This window comes from Coccidioides posadasii, chromosome 2 (assembly GCF_018416015.2).
Source record: "Coccidioides posadasii str. Silveira chromosome 2, complete sequence".
Classification (NCBI taxonomy): Eukaryota; Fungi; Ascomycota; class Eurotiomycetes; order Onygenales; family Onygenaceae; genus Coccidioides; species Coccidioides posadasii.
Window position 1 is genome coordinate 3,071,602 of NC_089408.1, and position 21,482 is coordinate 3,093,083.

Consider the following 21,482-nt stretch of genomic DNA (forward strand, 5'->3'; position numbering starts at 1 on the left):
TTGCCATGCTCAACATGATACCTTTTCGTCAAGCGATCTAACTGTCCATCACTCCAATCTACATTAGCAAAATTGCTCCCCAAACTAAGAGATGAAAGCCCGGATCCCTCTTCGAAGGTTCGCCGGTGTCACGAGCGCTCCTGCAAGGCCTTTCTTTCTCCAACCGCAGACGATCCCATGGACATGTCGAAGGTGTCTCCGGCAAAAACAAAAGCTTATACATTCTACAGATGCGCGCGGAAATTATTCGACTGCTGTGTTCAGAACAAAGGCCTCTTCGTCGGGTGGAAGTCATAAAAAGAGACCTCGGCGCGCGTTGAAATATGCTGCGGCGGGAGGCACACTGGGTGCCACAGCGCTTGCGTTTTCGGATGATATAAAGCACGGGTACAATGCTGCTGAGAGGACTGGAAGGGTTATTACCGCACTGGCAGTGTGTATTAACGAGTGAGTTTCTGATGACCCCTTTTCTGTCACGTTCCCGGTCTCCTTTCTGTTTGGCAAGAGTCTATCGCCGCGTTGCGAGCTTGTGATTTGGGCAGCCATTGCCCATCTTGGGGGAAAGAATACAAGCCGGAGGAGAGAGAAGCCAAAATTGCTAAAGATTTTCTTGATTTCTTTCCTATTCGTGCGCTATAGTTATAGGGTAACCCTGAACCAAAACTCAGGCTCCGACGAGGAAAAAGCCGCGATCCTTAAGGCCTGCCATAAGCGATGCGCCGAACGGACACTACGTGTGCTCGAAAAAAATGGTTCAATATTCATAAAGCTCGGACAACACTTGAGTAGTATGGGTTATTTGTTGCCGCTGGAGTGGACGACGACTTTCATCCCTCTTCAGGACAAATGTCCCGTTTCCTCGTATGAATCCGTTGAAGAGATGTTCGTCAAAGATACGGGACACAGGATAGATGAGCTATTCTCTAGCTTTGAGAGGGAACCGATAGGCGCGGCTTCCCTAGCGCAAGTGCATATTGCCGTGCTAAAGGAGAATGGGCAAAAGGTTGCGGTCAAAGTCCAGCACCCTGCATTGGCGGAATGGGTTCCGCTGGATTTGGCACTTACAAGATTCACGTTCTCAATGCTGAAAAAGTTCTTCCCGGAGTATGACCTCGAGTGGTTATCAAACGAAATGGATATGTCGCTACCCCAGGAGTTAGATTTTCGTATGGAGGCGGAAAATGCAAGGAGGGCGAGAGAATACTTTGAGACGAGAACAAAAGCACCTTTAGTCATCCCAGAAGGTAGTTACAGGCCCTACTGGAATGGAGTTGCGATAAGCTAACCAGTGACTGCTTAGTTATGTGGGCAAAGGAACGAATCCTCGTCATGGACTTCATTTCTGGGCATCGACCCGATGATCTCGAGTACCTCGACTCCAATAAAATCGATCGAGATGAAGTCTCAGCGGCCCTCGCACACATCTTCAATGAAATGATATTTGGCGAGGACGCACCTCTCCACTGTGACCCTCATGGTGGAAACATTGCTATCCGCAAAAATAATTTACGGCGTAAGCCCAACTTTGATATTATCCTCTATGACCATGGGCTCTATCGTGACATACCTAGAGAAACCCGAAGAGCCTACGCCAAACTATGGCTTTCTATCGTGGAAGCAGACGAGAAAGGAATGCGAAAGTATGCACATGAGGTGGCTGGTATAACGAATGATGAATTCCCGCTTTTCGCCAGCGCCATCACAGGCAGAGACTATAGTGTTGTGGCAAGCAAGGCAATCGCATCTTCGAGATCTGTCGACGAAAAGAAGGTTATCTCCGACGCCATGGGCGACGGAATGCTACAGGACCTGGTCACTTTGCTGGGCAAAGTACCGCGGATCATTCTATTAATCCTTAAGACAAATGATCTAAGTAGGTATTGTCCGCTGCTTGTCCTCAAAACAATCAATTCATTTTCTCTACACGTGATTAATCGAAATTGTGTCGTTTAGCTCGATCCCTCGATGAAAACCTACATACTCGTCACGGCCCTCTGCGTGCATTTCTTATCCTCGCTCGCTATGCGACATGTACCGTCTTCGAGGAACAGATGGAATCCATTCGCCAACACGGTAGCATTTTTTGGCCACGTAACTTCCTGCAATTTATCCGTGCATGGGCGTCATACCTTCGCGTGGAAATGAAATTGGGAATATATGAGCGGTGGCTGTCGGTGAGAGGGAGATTAGGGCTGGCAAACCAGCTTCTCTAGATTTATTAAACCTTTTCTACATAGATAACTGCGGCGTCCCCTCGACCCTTTTCGACATTTCTTTTTCGCTGTTAAACTCTGATTTTCGTTTAATAGACATGCCCCGTTTGCATATATATTTTACGTGTCTATTAATAGATATAGATATGTTGGGTTTTGTTGGAGAGCAGTTCTAACTCAGTTCCAAAAACCAGTGCCAGGAACCCAATAGATGATAAAATGTACCAACCGCAATGGGTAGAGGATGTAGGGGAAAGACAGAGAGGAAGTGGACGTTGAGAAAGATCAGTGTGGAGTATCTATCTCCACTCGGAGAGCAAGTGTACTTTTTATGCCCCTTTGCTCCGCAAAGGATACACGTGTACATCTTCGGCTCTGATTTCGTTTCTCCTGAAAAGCCATAATTTAATGTTACTAGGATATCTCACATCTGTGGGAACGGTTGGCGGCGTTCCGTGGAAATGACTACCAGCACCGAGTTATGCGCTCAAGCTGCAAAATTGCATAGAAGTTTTTCAAGGGAAACAAGTGACCATCCAAGAGAGAAGCCCTTAGATCATCCCAAACGAAAAACATCCAAGGCATAAAATAGAAGAAGAGGGCCAGCGACGGCCCTTCAGACACAAAGCAGCAACTCGGCAATGAGCACCGAATTAGACCTAACAGGTCTGGACTACATGGTGGTCCAGGAGGGCATGGATCCATCAACAGCTGGGCCACAAGGCTGTTAACTAGAACCTAGAACCAAGATGTAGAGTGACTTCAGCACAACGAAAGTTGATTAAGGCAAACTTCGGCGAAGACGGGCTGGGTGTCGTGATAATGTCCAGACAGAGTGGAAGAGAGTTATCCTGAAGGCCATCGGTACGTAGCAGGATCATCAGAATCGAACGGGTTCTTTGTACAATGAACCGGTTATGCGCCTAGCAATAAGAGATAAGAAGGTTTCCTAGAATCCCAGGCCGTGCTGGAGAAGGCGGGTATAATAAAAGCGTCTTCCACGCCAATCATGAAAAAGCAAAGAAAATAAGAGGAGAGAAATCTTGTAGAATGATTAATGTCTTTTTCTACAACTCGAGTCCCTGACAAGCCAGCCTAATCGAATATTAAAATAGTAACAAGACGAAAGTGCAAAGGCCACGGGATGCAAAGGGAAGGGGGAAGGAGAAGCAGAGGAAAACGAAGGCTATGGTCTATTCGCTCGGATATCGCGCAAGGCTGGTCACCCACGTGAAAAAGATTATCTGAAGCTGGTCATTAAGGATCCTTTCCCACTGTACATTTCCAGATTCCTTCAGGAATTTTTTTTAAAAAATGAATTATTCGCAGTTAATAAGCCGACGCCGTTTCCTCGGTCAAGATTCTATCTCCCTCGTGTTGAGTGTAATGTATGATATTCCGCAAATATTCGTAAGTCAACATCGTAGTCATCGCGGCCGGAACTGCACGAAATAGATTTGTGCCAATTCCGGCATAAAATGCCCGCCATCCCTCTTCCTTAAGAATAGTTTGAAACGTGCGAATCACTCCGCTGTAGCGTGGGCGATTGCGCATGCCATCTGAAGATGATGCACCAGCGCCTAAACCTGGCGGTCGGCCATGGTCCTGAGGCTGTTCCAAACCGCCACGAAATGCGATTCCTTCAGGAGATGGAGCTGGATCACCTCGTTGCTGTGTTTGCAAGCGAGTTCGCAGCACTTCGTGAGGATATGTGGCTGTACTGGCACAGATTTTGCTAAGGAAAGTAGCAGCGCTGATTCCTAGCCAGTGAGTATTACCTTCGTCTGGATGCTCTCCAATCCCAAACCCTGTAAAGGCCATTTTGAAGTATTCGTAAAGAGGAAACTGGATGGCGACATGGGATAGACCAAGCAAGGCAGGGGTAAGGCCAGAATAGAATGCGGCTATTCCTTCACTCGCATACATCTTGCGAGCAGCATCTAGCGTGCTTTTGTAATACCAGGGGGCACGATAACCATTGGTTGAGGGAGTAAAACTTTGCGACATGAGCCTCGTTTTAATGACCCAAATCGGGTTTGTGGCCACCGTTGAGCAGGCTCCAGCCGTGAGGGATGCATAACCACGGGCCATCCACCAATTTTCTATGGCGCAATGGATTAGCGAATTATCTACGCTTTCAAAAGTCGAGCTGGACGCACCTGTCTTTTCCCAGAAATACTCTCTAGACTGATCGTAGATCGTTAAATAGATGGCCCAAGTTGGCAGGTATCCCAAAAGCATGGGCCCTAGCCCTCGATATAATCCGCGGACGCCTTCATCTTTCCAGATCATTCTTCCGGTTCCTAACATCCCCTTGTACAACGTGCCCGTGTCGACCAGCTTTCCATTTCGCCTTAGCTGGAATCCACCTTGGGCTTGTAGCTTTGTTTTGATAACGTCCAAGGGACAAGTCACTATTCCGGATGCGATACCCGCACTTGCTCCACAGAACGGCGTAACCCATGCTTGAGGGATGCGCGTGGAGTATATCTGAATACTGGTTAGAGGAGAGGATCCCGGAGGAGGCGACGCATTTGGGTGCAGTTGTGGGACGGAAGAATGTGGTTCTGGATGATGTGAGATCTGCTGCTTCCGGGATGAGCCGGCGACACCCCCAGACAGGTTGGTGTCGCTGGGAGACATGATTGACGGGATATCGAGCAGATTCTCACTTTTCTCTCACTCAGGGACGCCTCATGGATGCAAACTTGGATGCGGAGAAGGTCGGGCTTCCCGGCTCGAACCTCGATAAGATGTGGGAGTATATGGAACGGTCGCACAAAACTGAATATAAATCTGCGACTTTCCGCCGGGGAGCGAATTTTTAGGGCAGCGGGGGGAGGTTTTAACTGGCGCGATATAGTAAGCAGCGGTCCTGCGGGGTCTGCAACCCTCGCAGCTCCGAGATGGAGCAAAGCAGGCTAGATATCTGCACTTTTCATGCTCATGGAGAGAAGGGAGATCGCCAGATGAAGTAAGCCAAGGATTGAGTAAAAGGATGAAAAAAAAAGGGAAGAGCTATGAACAGTGCTCTAGGGAAGAGACAGTGCGCTTGTGGTCAACGGACTAAAACCACCAGTCAGAGACAGCAGAGCAGGTTGTGCGGAGAGAGAAGAGAGAAGAGAGAGAGGACAGCCACCAAACCAGGACTCTCCTTGGAAACCTCTCCTCATGGTCACGAGATTTTTTGGGGTTCGGAGGTTCCAGTTTGGCCGAGTTGGTCCGAGCGCTGGCGTTTTTCCACAACATCATCTCTTGCGATCAATCAAAGAGCCACCAATTGTCAGCCGGCCGAACCGCCTCCAACTTGCTAGCAATTGGGGTGATAACCGATTCCGCACATTCCGCCGACATATTTACGATCGACTGATCTTTTGCTCGTCCAAGATGTCGCTTTCTAACATTGTCGCCCGCACCTTCGATGTGCCGTGGGTAAAGCGAATGGCAATGCCGTTGGCCCAGTGGTACACCAATGCCGCCGGATACAGACAGATGGGACTCAGGTGCGTGCAGCTGGGGCGAGCAGGCGATGGAGCGACCACGATCCAGTGCCATTGGCGCCCCTCCGCGATAACAACCCCCAACCGACCACGGGTGCTGATGTGTTTTGGAAACCAAACAGATATGACGATCTGATCCCCGAAGAGAACGATGTTGTCCAGCAGGCCCTCAAGAGACTTCCTCCCAAGGAGGCTTATGACCGTATCTACCGCCTCCGACGAGCATTCCAAGTAGGTCTTTTTATTTTGCCCTCTTTGGATGTTTCAGTTGAGCAAAAGACAGGAGACACGCAAGTGATGGTGATAGTGACAGTTAGGAAAATGTGGTTAACAAGTTGTGTGATTATCAATAGCTCTCATTGCAGCAGCAGATTCTGCCAGTGAGCGAGCACACCAAGCCGCAGGAGGTAAGCCCATGCCCAAAGCCAGCCGCTTTGCTTATATCAGTGCATCCATGGTCATGTGGCTGCTTGCTAACTACCTGGCGGCAACGCAACATAGGATGTCCGCTACCTCCGCCCTCTCATTGAAGAGGTTGAGCGCGAGCAAAAGGAGCGTGAGGATTTGGATGCCATGGTTATCAAGAGATAGATGCTACTTGTGTGATACCTACAATGAGACCAAGCCAGCCGTGACTCAAAGACGGGCACAGTGTGTTCACTGACACCCAATTAGAGGAGCAGATGTGTTAAGGAAGAAGTTTTTCTGGCTGTCCCAGTGGGAGGGTGACGCAGTGATGTGTTATTAGAATGGAAATATCCTTGAATTGTACAGATATTGTCGTTTAGATTCCATGGCGGAGGAGTTGCTAGACGAGGAATAAAACTCCTATTTCAGTTTCCTGGCACTGTTCTTTTAGATGATCTAACTACCGTAGAGATACCCTAGGAGAACCGCTCTTCAGTGGCCAAAAGCCGAGCTACTCAACTCGTCGACGTCGACAACGCGGCATGTCAGTTCGATGCCAAACTGCCGCCAAGGCCTGGCCACCGATTTCCCCTTCGAGTCACCGCATCCAGCTGCGATGACACCCTAAAAATACTGACTCTACCTTGAAGACGCCAAGCTACATCAAGGAGAACTAGACCCGAAACAAAAAAAAAAAAAAAAAAAAAAAAAAAAGGCCACCAAATGACCAAGAAAGTAGCAGCATTGAAGTGGGAAGTGTGTCTACAGATGGGATGGGAACAAGACAAAGAGATGAAAGCTATTTGCCTCTTCCACCGTTGATCGCGTATCACCACCTGATCCCGCCCCTCTCGCAAAACGATGACACAGATGATGTATGTGTGTACCCATGGCACGTATGCATCGAAGAGAGACCCATCAATGGCGAACACGATTCTCCGTACGAAGTACGAAGTTTAACAGTTAATCTTATTCAATCGTTTGCCATTCCCCCTCTCGGGACAACCGCAGAAAAAGTATGTCTCGAGTGACACACACCAAGGACGGGAAAAGGGTTACATGGCATCCCGTCAGGCCCAACCAAGCAGCTCCCCAAGCCGCATGTGCAGCTATTTTCTCCTTCTCGTTTTTGCTCTTGTTTTCTCTATTTTTTAACTTTTGTTTTTTTTGTTTCGCTCTTCCAACCGTTAGGACCGGGTGCCTAGGGAACTCACATGGGGCTCTTTTGTATTCGAGGGAGCAGGAGGATGAAACGCGAGCGCAGCGGATCGCGAAGATCGGGAGCATGGGTGTTTGCGACCGTCAAATCAGGTGATCGGCCCCTGTTATCTCCTTCAGTCAATTTCTATTATATTATTAGTTCGTAACAAGTCGAGCCGCGCACAGGGATTCCATGATGCCAGCTCTCTATCACCTCTCTCTCTCTCTCGCACACGCACATCCCCGGCGGACGGATGCATCAACAGCGCATGGATACAGGGCAAATTTGCTCAAACGGATGGTGGCCAGGATGAATGGGTCGACACATGGCCCGCCTTAGCTAATTTGAACAGGATTCTGGAAGTCTTTCCGATTTCCTTTCTATGTAGGTTATGTGTAACTCGACAAAATCATACTCGCTTTTTGAGTACGATGGCTCAGACGACTTGCTGTGCATAAACAGAAAGCACTGGTCACATAGGAAATCAGATAGAAGTCCATCTCCCTTGGGATTAGGAAAGGAAACAACAACAACGAAAAAAAAAAAAAAAAAAAAAAGACAAAGATATGCTCTTGTCAAAGAATTCTAACATAGCCTTTGAAAAGAAAAAAAATGTCGGGGAGCATCGTGAGGAGGGGTATGTACGGCGGGGTAACAAGGGTTGCCGGGTGGTTTAGTATATGTACAAGCGCGGATAAGGAAGTCCAGGGGTGGTGAGAAGGGGGGAAAGGTAAGTCTAGTATTAGAACACCGGGGAAATAAGGTAGAAAAGAGAGCTAGAAGAAATGAAAGGAACATCTGTTAGGGCGTGACTACGCCTCCGACGTAATACTTTAGGCGAAATGTGGATCAATCAACAACTGCTTCTCCTTCTTGATATTCTCAATGACCTCGATGGGTACGTTGATGGCAGCAGCAGCCATGTCCGATGGAGTCAGGGCAAGCCATTGGCCGAGAGAGATGTCAGCAACCCGGTCAGCCTTGTAAATTTCGAGGTAGATAAGGTCTTCGGTCTCGGAGAGATTTTCAACATAATGACCTGTAAGGATCAGTTAGTTAATCTCATTCCGTTGAAAATGGTGTCCTCTCGAAAATGGATATACGTACCGCTATTGTCTGGGAAGACACCAGCATCACCTGCTTGGAAGTCAAAGGTTCGAGTGTTGCCGGCACCGATGTACACGGTTGCGCGTGCAGTACCTTGGTGGAAGTAGAGCCATTCCTCAGCCTAGGTGTGGGTAATAAGCCGTTAGTTCACTGATTAGACCGCAAAAACTTTTCCGGATCATGTTGTCTTACAGTTGGATGCCAGTGGAGTTCTCGGAGACCGCCTGGTTTGAGGGTGACGACAGTTGCAGCAATGGTCTTGGAGATGGGGAAGTTGCGTGAATCAACAATCTGGATAGTTCCTCCACGTCCAGGAACCTCCTTGTGCTGCGACGGGTGGCTGTGGAACACATAGGAGCTGTTACCCATCAACTCTCCTGCCGGACCAGTCACATTCTTCATGCTGACAGTCGAGTTAACAACATGAGGATCGGGGTTCCACGATGTGTCGAAGGTACCCTCGGGAACGCCGAAGTTCTTAGCAAGGACAGACTTTGGCGTATGGGTAATCCAATCGTTAATCATAAATGTGGTTCTATCACGCTATTAGAATCTCGCCCATCCCTTGGAGCGGTCACGATACATACCCAACGCGAGAGAAGTCACCGTCGTCGAAGCACAGCAGGACTTCGTTTTCATCCTCCATACCTAGAAAGTCCGCTTGTGAGCATGCTGGCTAACCTTACCGGCAGCTGGTAGGAGTGGCATTGCGGGCCTTACCCTGAAGAGAATGAGCGGTTCCCTTGGGGAAATAATACATGTCTCCAACGTCGAGGTAGTCCAGCTGGAATTGGCCGTTTTCATCGACAGCGGATAGGAGAATTCGGCCGGCGTACACATAACCCCATTCGGCCTATTATTGTAACGATGTTCTCAGTAAAGAAGCCTCCCAAGATATTGCTCTTTTGATCCAACATACAACTCGGTGCCAATGCATCTGTCGAATTGCTCCTTTGCTCATGTGCACTTGAGCGCCAGCAATGTCATTACTGGCTGGTAAATCTGTCTTGACCTGTTCACGTAGCCAGCCGCCGTGGAACATCTTGAGTTTCGAAAGAGAGAAACTCCATTTCAGATTTGGAACGGTACCACTATCCGTGTCAGTGGATGCACCGAGGGCGCTGGGGTTCTGCAAATCGATTTCGCGGTTGGTAGCACCTGATGTCATACCGAACTGTCAGCGACCATTGTTTCTTCCAGTGACTAGCGGCGCGAGGAATTAGAACGATTAATGCATACCAGCAAATGGAGCACCCCTGCCATCCTCGCCAACGGGAATACCCTTCTCGAACTGTCCCGGCAAAACTCCTGCGCTCGCGAGCGCTGAGAAGCCGGCGAGAAGAGCTGAAGTGTACTTCATATTATCTGAATTCTTTGCCTTCTTTCGCCTTGGATCTCACTTCGCTTTCTGTTTCTTAGGATATGGTGGTCCTCAAGAGAAGTGACTGTGGAAAGACTGTATCAAGGGAAGCCACATGAAGGTGCGGAAGGGCTCATTTATCTACATTTGATATTGCTCGAGAGTGAAGCCATCGGTATCCGCCTTGCAGAAGAAGGATGCCCCTAGCAAGGCGCTTTGCCCCCCTGATCCCCGAACATTTTCACGCACTAATTGAAACAGCGGGCTTAAAGGAAACACAGATCGTGTTTTTTTTTCATATTCGTTTATTTTTTTCTTATTTTTTGCCCCCGACCTCGCATTTTCCGCCGCCGAGCGGGACAAGACGGAAAAATGGAGTGAGGCTAGAGGAACTCAAGACATTGGCATCTGCGGTCCTCGTGTCATGATACCATGCAGCTCTTGTGAGACACTTGGGAGCTGCCTGAAATCGAAGAGCAAAGGAACCTTGGGGTATCTGGGAACTTCGCTTGGCGATCTTTGACGAAGTGGAAAAAAAGCAAAAAAAAAGGTACCCAAGGTCTTCCGACCTCGAGATTAGTAGCATTCAGGACGTGAGAGCGCTATAGACAGGGATTGCCTAGGATTCCGGTAAAGCTCTTCGAGAGTTTCAATTTGATTCATCGTTTCATTTCATTTGTGCGTATTTTTATTTTTAATTTTTATTTTTTAGAAAACCTTTTTTCCTTCCCTATCGCGTATTCTGAAGGAAGATCGGCCTCCATGTTGGGTGGCAGAGCAAGGGTGGACGCATTGACTAGGGGTGCCTTGCAGGGCCTGGTCATCCAGGGGAAGCGCACATAGAAACCGTGGGGTAGCAGGAGCAAGGATTTTCGTAGAACTCGAGCCTCGATCTGAGATGAATCAACGAACGTGTCATTTTAGCGTCTAATGGCAGCGTTCAATACCGACACGAATACAACGCTATTATCTGACCAAAACATCGAACAACCGCCGCAGGACGTGCAAACAGAGTGCGGCCCGTGACGTAATTCGTCACCTCGCGGACCACGCCACACAGCTGGGCGGAGCCGTCGCGTATTCGACCTTTTGACGTTAGGTAAAGCTCTTGAGTCACCATCCATGCCAGCCGACTAAATGGCTGCCCACATACGATATGTGCATCGCAACCTGAGCCTTGCAAGTTGCAGCCATGGAAATAGCCATGTGCTTGACGACAGCTCCGCTCCACACACAAAAGTCCGTGCGATTGTCAACAGCGACGACCGCACCCATGCGCTCCGAAATTGACCCGAGATATCCAGAACTCTCGTGCAAACAGCCCTTCTCCTCGAGCAACCATGGACATCCCCGCGCCCGCACGTTGGCAATCGTCAAGGATAGAGCTGATGGGGATGGTATTCTTGACGGGGATGTCTCGTTCAAGGGAGACGCCATCTCACCTGCGTCCCGCCGTCCGCATCGCCCAGCGGGGAGGCAAACCAGGCAAACAGATCCAACCAACGGAGCTGAACTCGCACTGCCAGTATCGATGGCAGCCAATCAAAGCAACATATCCGGTTAGGCCCTCACTAGCCAGTAAGCACAAACCCAAGTTGGCTGTTGGGCATGGCCTCCGCTGAAGCCGGGCCTCCGCAGTTATGCAGGCGCAAGTTTGGAACTACCCTGGCTGCACGTGATCCCACGCTGGCTCCATGAAGGTCGTATCCCGAAATATCAACAAACCCTGAGCCAACACCGACAACAGTATCAAGATTCAGTCGAGATGAATTGGTGCGCGAAATACAGCCCACTCCTGCGATGCCCAAAATTCATTTCCATACACTCCCTTCACTCCACGCCCAAAATAATAATTCCCCGTTCCCGATCCGATCCGTTCGGTCTGCTCGGGTAGTCAGACTAGCCGCTTCACCCCACCCCGACCGAGCATTCGGTTCGGATCCCCGAGTTTAGGCACTTTTGAAGGCTCCGTGTCTGTTTACTCCACACACGCGTTGTATCTATATGTATGTTATCTAGGTATGTGTGAAAGTACATCTACGTGCGTACATGCATCCATACCTGCTGGCTCTGCGTAAAAGCCGGTGGCCAGCCAAGAGATGTCAGCAATGGCGTTCAGAGCCTCTTGAGGCAGCCGAGGCAAACGAACGGGTAGCAAACCAGCAACGCAGAAATATTACCTAATTCGATTGCGGCAAAAGTCAGTTTTGGTGTCTGGGGTTCGTAACAAAAACCCGGGGTGTTGCCATGGACTAGGGGTTCTGATCCCATTCATTTCTAGAATGCATGGAGATTTGGTGGCTCCTTGGCCTTTCTTTTCGGCTTTGGTCCCTGCGCACTTCTCGACGGTCCCTTCTAACAGGGAATGCATCATATGGTTGGCAGCCTGGTTTCTTGCAATCGTCACTGCGCTTGGACGGTCGTATGTTTTTTGGAGAACTTTTACATTTGTGGGGAAAATCGTCCGTTCTCGCACGGGATGTCCAGAGCCATGCAACCATCCAAAACACCCTGAGAAACCGGCTTAATTTGGGCTGAAAAAAGTACCACAATGGGCAGTTTCGGCTACACCATACCGAAGCGTAGTGCCCGGTGTCTCATTTCCAAGACTCGAGTTTGTGATTAAAATTAGGTTCATTTCGGCTCTTTGCTTGGGAGAGAAGATGGAGATGCTTCTCCGGGGAGGAAGGGAGACTGACTAAGGGGAACAACTGCTATTGACGCCTCTGACTTCCTTGCTCCCCTTATGGACAACCTAGTTGGCCCATCCGATTGCCATGCCTTGAGAGAACTTCTCGGGTTCTCCGCATTTTTACCCCAGATATTGATGGCCATCGACAGTTCACCTTGCAGCGTGTGCACAAAACACCTGCAAAATTCCTGGTCACCAATCACGCCATCTGCATGAGAAGGCCCAAGCTTTGTGGAGGCTCGTGGTGAAATTAAACATGTTTCAATCCCGCCGCCCCCCTTGACCTGCCTTGGCTCTTGGGAGTTTATCTTGGCTCATAGAAATGCTCATCACTGGGGCCCTTGTAGATTCGCGTTCAGTTGATCATTCTCATGCTGCATTCTTTGTGAAAATCACTTGACAAGTTTTCTGTTGGTCCTTTGAGAATATTGGCTGGCTTTTTTTCCTTTGCCGTTGAATCTCTGCGTCTCAACCTCGCATGTCTTGTCTCAATAGTGGACATCGGCAAGCGCTTTTCATACCACCCAACAAAATAAAAGTCAAAAAGTTTGATGGAGCAGCTAAAAGCAGATCCTTGAGCGGCCAAAAAGTCTGATTTTCCCTCCAACCAATCGAAACGGCAGACGTCTTCGAGTCATCAAGTAACTAGCGCGGCAAAATCAAGCACACATGTCGACAGATCCCCGACCGGCTCTCACTTTTATCTCATCATTTCAACGACTATGGGCGGATCGTTATCTTGTGATCATACGATTTACTTAAATATTATCAATGAAAACCCGAAGAATGACCAAAATCAGTCTTTATTCATCAGTGAATTGCAGAATAAAAATCCAAAGAGCCGAGAGATGCAGTTGAGCCTGCCCGTACTAGGATGTCTATGCATCGTGCCGCTCGGCTCCTCTTCTCGAACTAGATTTGCAAGCTCCAAGAGTCAAGCGTCTCTATTGATTGATCTGAACTCCAGTGAGCAAAGCCTTGGCTACTCAAAGCGGTAGCTGGAAGAGACAACCGCACTTCGAACGTCGCGACTACGCAGAATACCCGGCGCGGCCTCGGGATCCTTGTTCACACCTCCGCCGCTAGCGTGCACTACCGAGCCGACCCCGGTAAGCCGAGTGATACCCTATCAAGGGGAAAACTGTTAGAGCATAGTTTTCGTGGACGGAGAAAGCTGACTGCAGGATTGTTATCACGAATTTTCTTCCATAGTCGACATGGGATCTGATTCCCCTTTTCAAGGGATGAATGTGATCGGCGTGAATATTCACTGGGACCCTTCGTCCAACTCAACCGTGCGCGTCGTAGCTTTTTTTTTAATTACCCTCCAACGGTTTTGTGCCAAGGGTCTCAGGTCGCGAGACGATGCAGTTCTGTTTTGCCGTCCTCTCTACCATTTTTAGATTCTCCAGTGTTCAGCTGCGCGCCCTCCGTCATCTTCCAATATCAGTCTCCCGGGGATGTTACGATTTTGGAAAACGCTCGTGGGTATTCTGTGTGGTCAGTTGTGACGGCTGGACCGGTAAAGACGACGCGCCAATCGCCTTGCATCGTGACGAGTTGTTTAACACCTAATAAGGCAAGCATCTGCAGGATGCGCCACGCAACAGGCGAAAAGGCTGCCAACAGCAGCGAGCCACATCTTAATGTGTGTGCATGCGTGTAGAGTTGGCTCGATCTCTAATTTAAGAAAGTCTGCGACCAAACGAGAAAAAAGAAATACAAGTTGCATCGTGCATACCGTAAACCGACGAATCCGGAGCGCCCTATAATGCACTCATTTTTGCGGCTGCACAATTCTTAGCTCACTAACTCGTGCAGGCTGGCGAGCCGATTCTTCGAGAAAAATGGTTTTGTCACTAACAAACTCAACGGTCGACGCACGCCCGAATCTCCCGTTACAGACTTGGTCACTCCAAGATCGCCTCCCGTCTGACTAGGGCCCACATCACGACCGAGCACCGCCATTTTGTCGACGATCAATTCACGGATACGGGAATCTTCAGCTCTCCGCCGCCCATGAGGATGGTTATTCTTAGAAAATGTTAGAAGCGTGGACGGAGTAGGAGGAAAACGTTCATCGTCGGTCCCCGGAGAAAATTTATTCGGAAGTAAACAGGATTTAATTTAGCTCAGAGTAATTGTTAGTGTCCTCTCTCTTGGTCTGGCTTCGTCTTCTGGCCCTCAGCCGGCAGCCATGAAGCACTCGATATCTTGCCGTTGTGGGCAGTGGTATTAGTTACCTAATGGTCCAATAAATCGAACCCCGAGTTGACAAGAACCTGGACCCCGAGGAGACTCACTATAAAACGAAATATCACGACAGAGTTTGAGCATTTCACACACAAGAAAAGAGCATCGTCCTTGGGCTACATACTCGAGGCTTGGACTCGAATGCCCAGAGGTCCTCGCTGACGGGAATCAGCTCGCGATAGCTGCCCCGCGGAGAATGCGGACGACGTTCAAAGCAGCAAAAATACGAGACCTGGTCGTATATGCTCTTCTTTAGCTCAGTCCTCCTGCCCAGAGAAAAGCTGCTCTCAGCATTCTTAACCTTGTCAATTGGCAAAGTCTCTCCAAAGTCTGAGGCGAGAGTGACCTTGTAGCGTCAGCTCTGATAACTTCACCGCTATCGCCTGTCTCCGCATTGCCTCAGGATTGCTGATGATCACGATTCACAGCATACCCGGTCCATGGCCTATTTCATTGGACTCCGCGCTTGACGGCGAGTGTTATTTTCACAAGTGAAGGCCTGCAAGGATGAGTTCGCAATAAGCAGGCGAGGGCAGGGAATAAATGTCAATGCAAACATACCCGCTTGATGCAGGGACAGGGCAATAAGGTATCATTCCCATGTTTTTTCTAGCATCATGGCCATTACCCCTGACTATCAATCCCGTGAATAGCGTGGATAACTTTCGCACAATAAACAGGGAGTAATAGCCGCAAACCAATCTTTCGCCCAGCCCAAAGGTGTCCCGATGCGTTGTTTTGATACCTAGCGCCGCATGAGAACTAAGCTAAATGGACAAGGCCAGGATGGCAAGTTCGCTAGCTGCGTATGGACTACGCTAAAGCATCTCCCTGGTCTCAACACGACAGTCTTGGTCTCCGGCCTGGGTCTGTGGGATGAGCACGGAGACGAAAGACTCTCCTTGGTCAGCTTCTGCAGTATATGCAAACCGGACAAAGGGAGAATTTCGATCCACGGGACGGTCAATCTCGAATTAGCGAAACTGACCGTGTTTCTTGTTAAATCACGGATCCTACAAGCAGTTTTTGGTTGAGGGACCATTGAGGAATGAACGGAAATAATAGCATGAATCATATTCCGTTCTCGAAACAAGCCCCAAACGTCGCGATTGCAGCCAAGTAAGTCGTTTTCTCAATCTCATTTAATGATCTCCTCGAGTCAGGAAGAACTGACGGCAGTCAGGAAATGGTTACAATCGGGTTCTTCGACTAAGGGGCAGACCTTGGTTGTCTGTCATAGTCAATTACTCCGACCATAGCCACGAAGGTGAAGCTGATCCTCGGGCTTTGCAATACGCCAAGCATGAAGTAGGTTACGAAAGGTTCCTGCAATGTTCAGTTGAGGACGGTTCAATGACCGGGCGTGATGAAACGGATAGCATGGAGCGTGGTCGCATTGAGAAACACGGGATTCCTATATGTGCCCCTGGAGTATGGTATTCAAATTCGAAAAGGAAGTCCTTGGTGCAAGAAGCTGTTGAGCTGATCATCTAGAGTGTTCGCAGTTTCGTATTGAAAATGCATAAAATAGGAACCCCATGCTGCGGGAAGTAACTCATCTGAAAGCACCACATGGATATCCCGCGTTTTCGTTTGGATCAATCTTTGCATTCGCTGGAATTGTAGCCGTTTTTTATCGAGCAAAGCTGGCTAAAGATGGCATTCGGAGGATGGTCGAAATCAGAATCGAAGCAAGGCAGTATTTGCGACAGATTGGAATGTGGTTATTAAGAACAAAGAATATGTTACTAGAAACCGACCTCTGCGGTAACACCGGCCCGCCCTATCGATCCCTCTCAGATCGTCCAAAGATACGTCCATTGAAGAAGTACGCGTTAGCCATCCAATTGAGGAAAAATAGCATGATGGCAGCCCGCTAGTCTGTGAAAAGCTTCATCCTGGAGACGTAGGCTTTTATTGTTGGTCGCGAGCACTTGGTGAGGGGATAGTCATACGTATACGCCCAGCTATCCAGGAAAGCATATAAATGTCGGGGCTATCAGCTACAGCATGTTTGACATGCCCATTCATACAGTTGCACACCGCTGGTATCTTTATCAATCGTTTTGTTTTTCAGTCGATCCAGTCCTCGTCCTCCTTTTTCCCATCCAACCCCCTTCCCCCGGACTGTAGATTTGCCGAGCGTGGCCTCTTGTCGTGGGATGTGCTATTGCGACAACTGATCGACATGCTAATCCAAACGTGCCGTCAAGTAACTCGCGGTTGACATTCACGGTAGGGAGCTCTAGTAGGAGGTAGCAAGGGGTTTCCGAAGGTATAGCTTGTCTCCGAGTTGAGACTCTATAGGACGCGATGATGCCAGAAAGAGCATCCTCGCTGAAGGCCAGCATATCACGAGTTTGTCTCCAAAGGGATCCTGAATTCCCATTTCTGATGGGATATCTCAATAGATGAAAGTGACCAAAATTTGATAATTCACCACGCATGAAGCTCTCCAACAAAGCTAAGCACAGATCATTCGGCCCGCTGAAAAGACCAGATCCGATCAAGGTACCCTTGACCCTATCCATGGACGATCATGCATTATACGATTCACAATAGTCCGTGAGTCAGGGTCTCCAAAGGTGGTTAGGAATAGGACATGGGCGGTATCTTCAGGTTTAACCCGTTCTCGACACCATGAACCTCCCGCATGTCTAACTAGCTCGATATTATACGACTGCTATTTAAATTAGCGTGGCTTAGGTTAGTGTGCACACGGTGATGGGCTTTGTGCTACGATAGCGCATATCGTACCCGATACACATTTTAATTTCAAAGGCATGCATAAACGGTTTATTCCATTGCCTGGTCAACAGCTTTCGTTTCGCGGGCTCGCCTCCCGTTACCTTGAAACCGGCCTGAACAGCCTGGTTGTCATCATGGCATTGCACATCGTGTATAAGCCCTTGCTCAAGGTGCAGGTATATTTCCGATTTTTCGGAATCCAAGTCGAAAGGGCCTCCCAAGACTTTGCCGCCATTTATCGCAACTTCAAGTTTGAAGGTTACAATCAAGACGCCTCAACAAAGGGTCTCCTTCAATAAACTGCTTTTTAGTGAATTATACAAGCCGCTTTCAATGTTATTGTTTTGCTCCCCCGACCTTTCCCACCTTAGTTGAGGTGTAACTCGATTCGTGCACACAAAAATGATGATACCACCAAACAAAAACACCCCTCCCAAAAAAAAGAAAAAGAAAAGAAAAGAAAAGAGGATCACAATTTGAGATTTGATAATTGTATCATCAAGGGAAATATTGCCCCAGTGACAATACACCTTTGTAACTATGGTGAAAACTCGAAAAGTATGAGTGCGAAGCTTTGCGATGGAGTGGAGGCTCGGATATGTTCATGAGTTTCATCAACATCAAGAAAGATGGAGGTAGCAAGGTCAGATATAAAGGGCGTGCCCAAAATTACCACGACTGTCACTTGCTTTAAGATCAAGCCTTGAGGGATGAGCAGGCAAAGAGGCTGCCACAGAATGGCATTAGGCATCATCGCCAGTGCTGTAGTGCAGGTCTTAGCGGCCTTCCTTGGATCTCACAAATGGCATATTGAAGGCTTTGAGTGCGGCGTCATCCAGTGGAACGCCTTCATGTCCAGTATTTTCCTTTTTAATGCATATTTGTCGGCAGCCCTTAGTAGTACAACTAGATAGAGACGTCCAATACATCATCATTTCGAGTCTTACAGTGGAACAAGAAAATAAACCCAAAGGATATCGGTGGGAGGAGAGTAATGAGTTTGACCATGCTGAGCGAGAAATTCATGACGAAACTTTTTTGATTGAACTCGGGTCACATGACACAATGTTGGTTCCGTCCGTCTTACGCCAGCCTTTCAGGGGCGGAGATAAATGGGGACAGCTGCAATGAAAAGCAAGTCCTGAAATAGGGACATGGGGAGTTCAGGAGTCCAGGTACACTTCTGGATGTGTTTCCATTTGCTAAACCCTAGCGTTTGTTTTATCAATGGTCTACTCCATACTAACTCCTTCAATGTACCCTTTTAACTACAGGATCAAGTGCGTTCGCTGGCAAGATGTTAAGGGTATCTATGCATGACAAAGTTGCTTGTTGCCATGAGCTCATTAGGGATGTTGAAGCACCAGATTGCTGCTCATCTGGCGGGGCCCTTCGACTGCAGTAGGGGTCTGAACGGACACATTTGACAAGATTTTCACTCTTCTTTACCTGTTTTGCTAAATGTGCAATTAACCTGCTGGCGGGTATCAAACAACTCCTCCCTTTGGCGATGACTGATTCAGAGCTGTCATTTCCCTCCGGTATTTGGCCCTGGGCAATAAGTATGGTAGCCTGTGTTTCACTTTTTCACTCGACACTGTTTATGCCTGGTTGCATTCCTACAAGCTATGGTGTGAAACAGTGACTAAACCCCGAAACATTCTTATATGCCTGCTCGAATGCTTAACAACGCTTTTCTTCGGGAACATTGCTTGATTTAGGAGGAACTAGGTCAAAGCATTCCTTTATATGCGCATAATGAGGATGAAAGCAACAAAGGAGGAGAACATGGATCCCATGGATGGAAGTACGCGTACGGAGTACTCCGTATATACCCATACTTTCGGGGAGACCATAGATATCCATCTCATACTTCGTATCATTATAGGTGTCTCCTTCAGTCTTTCCCTGGCTGTTACCTGATTCGGGTATCACAATGTTTAAATATGCCGATACAACGTACAGAGTACATTTAACAAGATTTATCGGACGCTACGGAGTATAGTGCTGGCTAACTCAAACTACACCACGAGATGCTGTCAACGTCAGGATATTAAGCTTTGCTCGGTACCCCAACTTTCTGTTTCATTGTCAGGGAGAGCGTTCTCTACTGATATTTCCAATTATTGTGCATTCCATTTATTTGCGGCAATTAATCTCAATATAACGCTGCTACCCTTCCCTCAACCAACTTTGTGGCACTTTGGTCTTTGCCGGGTTGCCTGCAATCCATGCTTTACCCATCTTCAGATGTCAAATCCAAAATGATACCATATTACTTCACCGCGAGCCTGCCTCTAGCAACCCCTTCAGAAAGAAAGACTTTGGAAGCTAAGTAAGTTTGGACCGAAATTGCTCAAAGAGACATATTTCAAGGCGATGGAAACAAGCGATCAAATATATGCTATAACTAGTGGCTCGCTCCCAATGATAGAGTAGTCAAAGCTAAATACAATCGAGGTTAGGGAGCTTAAAGTAGTCCAAGCATGCCGTCAATGGGCTCTCTATAAACAGTGATTGCCTCTAATTTTGCATAACTGCCAAATCAACATTCTCCCACCGCCACATATACCACATAAATAAGCTTCTATACGGCGCAAAGGGCGCCGCAATCTCTAGCATCTCCTTTTCCGCCATGTACTTGAACTTGCCGCCTCCCTTAGCTTTAAGTTTCGCAATGTCGCGTCCGACAAACGCTGCCATGCCTCGCCTGGAGAAATTCGTAAACGGCTATAAATCAAAGGGGAAAAAGGATGGGAGGAAATATGACTTACTGCACCCCCAGATCTCCCGTAGAAAACACATCCATCCTCTTGAGACCAAAAACGGAAAACATCTCTACCGACCACTTCCCCAGTCCACGCACCGCGATAAGCTTCTCAAGAACGTCCTCATCGCTCGCAGTTAGCAACATGCGCGCGCTCAACTCCCCGTTGACGAACTTCTCCGCTAGGCCTTGGATGTATTCCGCTTTTCGCTGGGATAGACCGGCTGTGCGAAGAGTCGCAAGATCGCACTTCATAACCTCTTCCGGGGTTGGAAAGCGCACGGCACCATCCTCACTTTTCCTATCATTTTCATTGATACTCTTTTCCGTGTTTGTCCCGTAGTCATAGTCATTTGCCTGTTTGGCATTTTCGCTCTTAACTTCTGTGGCATCGGCAAGAGCCCCCGTAGTACCAGCTACTGCTAGGCCCTTGTGGAACAGAGCCACGAACTTCTTCTTGATCGACTTCGCCGCGGCACCTGAAACCTGTTGTCCAATGATGCCGCTGGCTAGGGCCTGGAACGGGTCAATCTCCTCGGCCAAATCAGAGGGTGAAAACGGTGGGGATGGGTATTTTTCAATCACTGAGCGCAATTTCGGGTCGACTTTCAACAGGTGGGCCAGGCCCTGCTCGAGGATATTTCCCGTTGTTGCGGTGGGACGGGGAATACCTGTTTTCGAGGGAGAAGCCTCCTCGATGGTTCGTGGATAGGCTGTTAGATGTGTTCCGTGGGGAGTAACGAGTGTTGCCGTTGTGCGGTGCGGATCAACCGGGCGATTTAGGTCCGGGTGTGCTGAAGACGCCGGTTTGGGCCTGAGGGTTGGAATGAAAGGGGGAGGTGTGGATGGGGCAGCAGGTCTCTCCCCATCGTGGCTGGCTTCCCGTTTTCTTTTCCTTGGAGCCGACGGTCCAGGAGCAGCGGATTGGGGCCCTCGTGAAGTCGTCCCTTTAGCTGCCCTTTTTCCAGCGCTCGAGCTCGATTGGATCGATGTCTTCGTCGCTGCGGGTTTGTCAACCCGACTTTTCTGGGCTCGTTTACTGACGATATTTTTTACTTCTGACATCTGCTCTGTCGTTTTTGTGGCTGCTTTTTGCGTCGCAGCGCTGATACGGGCAGAGCGTCGAGCGGCCATCGGTGTGGCCGGATATAAAAGGTTCAACCTCTTTGTGAGGAGGCTAAGTCTCATGCGACAAGTTGGAACGTCAAGCTCAGTTTCTTTTTTCTTGTTTTT

The 21,482-nt window shown here is 48.6% G+C and overlaps 7 protein-coding genes across 7 annotated transcripts; 3 read left to right on the forward strand and 4 right to left on the reverse strand.

The window, feature by feature from the left end:
- Positions 1–91: 91 nt before the first annotated feature.
- On the forward strand, positions 92–2,325 carry D8B26_003531 (uncharacterized protein; the record flags this gene model as incomplete). The annotated part of the gene is made up of 4 exons (XM_003068231.2): positions 92–447; positions 640–1,244; positions 1,301–1,873; positions 1,954–2,325. The coding sequence occupies 4 exons, from the start codon at positions 92–94 to the stop codon at positions 2,211–2,213; spliced, it is 1,794 nt and encodes a 597-aa protein (XP_003068277.1). The 3' UTR covers positions 2,214–2,325.
- Positions 2,326–3,248: 923 nt separating this feature from the next.
- D8B26_003532 (uncharacterized protein) lies at positions 3,249–5,355 on the reverse strand. The gene is made up of 2 exons (XM_003068230.2): positions 4,373–5,355; positions 3,249–4,315 (listed from the first exon to the last, which is right to left on the reverse strand). Exons 1-2 carry the CDS (start codon positions 4,854–4,856, stop codon positions 3,543–3,545), a joined length of 1,257 nt encoding a protein of 418 aa, XP_003068276.1. The 5' UTR covers positions 4,857–5,355; the 3' UTR covers positions 3,249–3,542.
- A 112-nt stretch (positions 5,356–5,467) lies between these two features.
- On the forward strand, positions 5,468–6,560 carry QCR7 (Cytochrome b-c1 complex subunit 7). The gene is made up of 4 exons (XM_003068229.2): positions 5,468–5,716; positions 5,836–5,944; positions 6,067–6,120; positions 6,215–6,560. Exons 1-4 carry the CDS (start codon positions 5,601–5,603, stop codon positions 6,302–6,304), a joined length of 369 nt encoding a protein of 122 aa, XP_003068275.2. The 5' UTR covers positions 5,468–5,600; the 3' UTR covers positions 6,305–6,560.
- Positions 6,561–8,155: 1,595 nt separating this feature from the next.
- On the reverse strand, positions 8,156–9,853 carry D8B26_003534 (uncharacterized protein; the record flags this gene model as incomplete). The annotated part of the gene is made up of 7 exons (XM_003068228.2): positions 9,669–9,853; positions 9,349–9,587; positions 9,150–9,282; positions 9,017–9,077; positions 8,622–8,964; positions 8,430–8,550; positions 8,156–8,361 (listed from the first exon to the last, which is right to left on the reverse strand). Exons 1-7 carry the CDS (start codon positions 9,787–9,789, stop codon positions 8,156–8,158), a joined length of 1,224 nt encoding a protein of 407 aa, XP_003068274.1. The 5' UTR covers positions 9,790–9,853.
- Positions 9,854–10,524: 671 nt separating this feature from the next.
- On the reverse strand, positions 10,525–11,777 carry D8B26_003535 (uncharacterized protein). Its single transcript, XM_066124171.1, has 3 exons — positions 10,943–11,777; positions 10,741–10,875; positions 10,525–10,682 (listed from the first exon to the last, which is right to left on the reverse strand). The coding sequence occupies exons 1-3, from the start codon at positions 11,224–11,226 to the stop codon at positions 10,610–10,612; spliced, it is 492 nt and encodes a 163-aa protein (XP_065980250.1). The 5' UTR covers positions 11,227–11,777; the 3' UTR covers positions 10,525–10,609.
- A 5,839-nt stretch (positions 11,778–17,616) lies between these two features.
- On the forward strand, positions 17,617–17,781 carry D8B26_003536 (uncharacterized protein; the record flags this gene model as incomplete). Its single annotated transcript, XM_066124172.1, has 1 exon — positions 17,617–17,781. One exon carries the CDS (start codon positions 17,617–17,619, stop codon positions 17,779–17,781), a length of 165 nt encoding a protein of 54 aa, XP_065980251.1.
- A 2,116-nt stretch (positions 17,782–19,897) lies between these two features.
- MAG1 (3-methyladenine DNA glycosylase) lies at positions 19,898–21,383 on the reverse strand (the record flags this gene model as incomplete). The annotated part of the gene is made up of 2 exons (XM_003068227.2): positions 19,898–20,192; positions 20,257–21,383. The coding sequence occupies 2 exons, from the start codon at positions 21,381–21,383 to the stop codon at positions 20,006–20,008; spliced, it is 1,314 nt and encodes a 437-aa protein (XP_003068273.1). The 3' UTR covers positions 19,898–20,005.
- Between the last annotated feature and the right edge of the window lie 99 nt (positions 21,384–21,482).